Source organism: Pinus tabuliformis, chromosome 9, assembly GCF_031772625.1.
Source record: "Pinus tabuliformis cultivar Carrire ecotype Pingquan chromosome 9, CPIR1, whole genome shotgun sequence".
NCBI classification, from domain to species: Eukaryota; Viridiplantae; Streptophyta; class Pinopsida; order Pinales; family Pinaceae; genus Pinus; species Pinus tabuliformis.
Window position 1 is genome coordinate 1,984,662,006 of NC_142307.1, and position 4,918 is coordinate 1,984,666,923.

The 4,918-nt window shown below is 35.9% G+C and overlaps 1 protein-coding gene across 1 annotated transcript; it reads left to right on the forward strand.

Annotated features, from left to right (window-relative positions):
• The first annotated feature begins 214 nt into the window (after positions 1-214).
• LOC149156966 (O-fucosyltransferase 19-like) lies at positions 215-2,166 on the forward strand. The gene is made up of 7 exons (XM_089444925.1): positions 215-279; positions 509-564; positions 682-751; positions 888-977; positions 1,081-1,213; positions 1,330-1,562; positions 1,788-2,166. The coding sequence occupies exons 1-7, from the start codon at positions 215-217 to the stop codon at positions 2,164-2,166; spliced, it is 1,026 nt and encodes a 341-aa protein (XP_089301051.1).
• Positions 2,167-4,918: the final 2,752 nt, after the last annotated feature.

The following is a 4,918-nucleotide window of genomic DNA, read 5'->3' on the forward strand; positions in this document are numbered from 1 at the left end:
GCCTTGGGCTATTCACCAACAACAAACATTTACATTACAGAAAGGGAAATTTATGGCAATGGCAGCATGAGAGCTCCGTAAAATGAATTCCCAAACTTTTTTTCACATTCAACTCTTGCTACAGAAGAGGAGTTTGGGCCTTAATAGACTTGCTACATTGGACTATATTTTAGCACTAGAGAGTGATGTGTTTTTGTATACTTACGATGGAAACATGGCAAAGGTTGTTCAAGGGCATAGACGGTTTGAAGGTTTCAGGAAAACTATAAATCCTGACAGGTAAGAGTTTTACCCATTTTACTTACCAACTTAAAGGAAATGATTGGTATTTTTCTTTGATTAAAACAATCATTGGTAGAAGGAATTTTGCATGCTATACAACAATATAAAATGAAGGGCACCTGTAATGATTGTGATTTCTTCTGTCATTAGGGAAAATCTGATCAAATTGATAGACAAAATGGATCAAGGACAGATTTCTTGGAATAAATTTGCATCCAAAGTGAAGGCCACACATTTTAACTGAGTTGGAGCAATGTATTGGACGCTCAAATAAATACAAAAGTGAGTTAAAATCATCATTACCCTCATTTTTATAGCCATCCAAGGTCAAAAGAATTTCATAACATCAGATTGTATCGGTAACTCGTTTTGATCCACTGGCTGATTTTTTCTTTCCAGAGCTTGAGGGAGGCACAAATGGGTTCTTACTGGTCCACGCAAATGGTGGTCTGAAGCAAATGCAAACTGGCATATGTTCATAGTCAATATCATTGAAATGCAATTTTCCAATGATACCTGATCTTTCTAACTTAAAGGGCGCTCCATTTCGCATGTTAAACTACATGAATGGCTAGAGGTAGTTAATATCTTTTGTTCTGTATGCAGATCTGTGACATGGTTTCTGTTGCAATAATAATGAATGAAACTCTTGTTCTTCCTTCTTTGGATCACACCTCCTTTTGGACTGATCCAAGGTTTTCTTAATTGAATGCCTTTCCTTTGGATGTCAATCAGCATTTAACACTGACTAAAATAATTCAAACCATGTTGACGATCTCAATATCATGTTTTGTTCAGTGACTTTGAAGATATATTTGATTGGAATCATTTTACTAAAACATTGAAAAAGGATGTCAGAATTGTGAAATATCTATCGACATCTTATGCGAAAATTGAGCCTTTACAAAAAGCCCCAGTATCATGGTCAAAGGTTGGATCACTAACACTTCAATTCTTTTAGTGTTTAGAGTTTGATCTTGTAAAGTTGGTCAATATCCCAAAGAATGCTCCAAGTTTCTTATTGCACCATGTATTATTTGGATGCAGCACACATACTACAAGGAAGAAATGCTCCCCTTGTTGAAGAAGCATAAGGTTATACACTTTACTCATACAGATTCTCGACTTGCAAATAATGGACTTCCTAATTCCATTCAAAAGTTGAGATGTCGTACAAACTATCAAGCCCTGAGGTACACAAAGTCTATAGAAGAGCTTGGGAAGAAATTGGTGGCTAGGATGGGAAAGAATGGAAAGCCTTCCATTTCCTTTCATCTAAGGTAAGAAGCAAAACAATAAACTATGATGTTAACTTAGATCAGGCTTAATAAATTTAACATGTACATGTTAAGTTCTTAAAATTTGTGAAGTCATAATATTGATGTATGTAAAATGAACTAAAAATCATGTGTGTTATCAACAATACACATTTAAATATTTTATCAGGTTAGAACAAGATGAACTAATTCATAGCAATTAATCGTTTGCTATTTGTAACGATGTAGATATGAGAAGGACATGTTATCATTCACTAGCTGTGCACAAAACCTTACATTGGATGAAGCGGAGGAGCCGCATGAAATGCGAAACAATGTAAAGCACTGGAAGGAGAAGGACATTGATGCTGAAGAAAAGCGGAAGCAGGGAGGCTATCCTTTAACTCCACGCGAGACTGGTATTTTCTTGAAAGCCTTGGGCTATTCACCAACAACAAACATTTACATTGTAGTAGGGGAAATCTATGGAAATGACAACATGAGAGCTCTAGAAAATGAATACCCAAATGTATTTTCACATTCAACTCTTGCTACAGAAGAGAAGCTTGAGCCTTTTAAAAACTATCAAAATAGACTTGTTGAAATAGACTTGTTGCATTACACGTAGACAAGATAAAATAACAATATGTTACGGTAAACCATGATAAACATAATAGTTATGTTTTGTTGAGGAAGATAATAGTTAGTTAGGCGTTTCCTTTGCAACATCTTCTGCAATTGCTAGTTGTAATGTGCTCATGAATAAACATATACGTGATGTTCTACTGTTTTGTTGCCTACCCTCTTATACTAAATTAAATAAAGGAAAGTGTATTAATTGTATTAACTTTTAATATTAGGTTTGACTATTTTTCTTTAACAATTCTTTTATATCCAAAAATTATTTTACTCGGTAAAATTGTGAAAACCACTGGCAATAAATATATTGATATTTTAACTTCACAAATAAAATATTTGCAATGGAAATAAATAGAAAAATCAACCACAAGAAATAATAATAAAAAAATGCGTAAAAATTTCTCCTTCACTTTATTAACTCTAGGAAAATAAGGGCCTTGACCCACAAAGAATACACAAAATATACAACACAACATGGAACCTAGATTTCAGTGCCTACTGTAAATTCAACACATTGATAAAATCTCAACCATTGAAAACTCGATGACTCCACCTATAATTTGGTCTCCTCTTCTTCACTTGTATAACCCCCTTGGGCAGTAAGGAATTTGGCCTTCCTCCTATGCGCAAACTCTTGGCTGGAAAACTCAGCTTCTCATTGGTTATGGCCTCCTCCACAAGCTTGGCCTCCTTGAATTCATCTCCCAAAATTACCTCACCGCACACCTTTCCATTCTCTTCAGTCTTTGAGTCTCTTAGTCTTTGAGAAAATCATTTTCTTGATCACAATGTGTCTTTCACCTATCCCTTTGATTTATTTTATAATTTCATTAAGCCAAATCCCTAACCCTTATCTCTTTAGTGATCAATAGCCATGATTATTGTAAGTCATTTGAGATCAACAATAAAAATTATATCTAAGTCGCTTAAATATTAAATTATTTATCCTTAGAAACTTGGTGTAATAGTCAACATTAATTAATTAATTAATTAATTTATTTTTCCAAAGTTAAAGTCAAGAAAGAAATCATAATAATCACTTGCTCCTCATGAGCAAGCACCTAAAGAGGCAAACGACATATTTTGGATGCTTGACACCTAGCCTCTACAAAAGCACCTGTCTGAGCTATAAACATCAACACTGCCTCCGCCTCCTAATGAGGAACGTGTTCTGCACCACCCCCAACTTATATTTGTAAAACACAAACTTTCCCTTCAATAGGGGCTTAGTGAGAGTGTCTACCACCTGCTCATCTATGGATATATATTCAAGCTTTACACTTACCCTCTAGACTTTATCTCTAATGAAATGATATATGATCTCTATATGCTTGGCCCTGTTATGAAACACTAGATTCTTCAAGAGCTTGATGCAGTTCTGATTATAACAATGAATCACTGTCAAATCCAACTTGAGACCGTACAACCCTATTAGCATCTTGCAAAGCCAAATGGCCTCACAACTCACCAAGCTAACTACCATATACTCTACCTCCGTTAAACTACATGCCACATATGACTACTTGTTGAACCATGAGATTCTTACTAACCCCAAAATGAAACAACGCCCAAAGATGATCAAGCATTATGTTTTCTTTTGGATCACAATGAACTTCCTCAACTTCTTCAGCATAATCGAGGAGATCCTCCTCTTGGAGAGCCATCGTCAAATCTTCAAGGACAACTATAAAATGCCACATTGGTCCCGAATACTTAAGAAATTCTTCAATGAATACCTTAATGGAAGGGATGTTTTTAGGTCTACAAGAATGTTTAAGTCAGTCTCTTTGATAACCCCCAAAGGAATTAATGAAAAACCTCATGAGAGCATCCTCATGAACCATGTTGATTAATGAAGTATACTTGATAAATTTGGCAACATGATCCATAGTTGAAGAAGGATCACCATCTAATTTTAGAACATTTTTCATAGAAATTGTATCACATTGATTTAGATATCCAGGAATATCCTTGACATCTAAAGTAGGGTACATCTCAGGTAGATCCCAAGCAGCCATTGCCTTGAGTCTTGCATAGCAATTAAATGGCGATTTGCGAGGGTAAACTTAAAATGTCTTAATAGATGCTTGCCTCACCCTACAAGCATTGAAACTTAGGAGCTCAATGAAAATCAAGGGCTTCGTTCTTCCAATGGAGTTGCTAAATGAACCAGTTTATCCTTGTTTACAAGATAAGATCAATCAATGAAATGAATCTTAGACTTTATATGACAAGGAGGTCGACTCTAATACTCCCCTACTACAATGTGAAAAATGTTGCCTCAAAATCTAACAGACCTTATGAGGGTGACTGGTAAGATAAGCTAGATCAAGGGGCAACAATATGAGGTGTGGCCCACTGTCACCACAACCACTACTTCATACTCTTTTGTAGACTTTCACCACTAGGGAGGCTTCCCCATATTGGGTCATCTAAAGGATCTATCAACTGCAAGGATTGAGATGACAAGATAGGCTCCAAGAGGGATACCTTCTTAAGGATAGGGCTTAGATAACACACTAAAAAATGTGCATCCTCATATAGGCCTAGTTAGGGCACAATGTCAGCTACGGCTTGAGAAATAGCAAGGTAGACAAGCTTGCCTAAGGTCCCAAGTCCAATAAAACACTTCCAACAAATGTATACCTTCAATTTATGGAACATGAAGCCTCCAATAAGCCCCAAGTTGAAGCCTAGGGGAAACTAGGTCTTTTCTAGGACAAAATATACCTAGCGAAAGG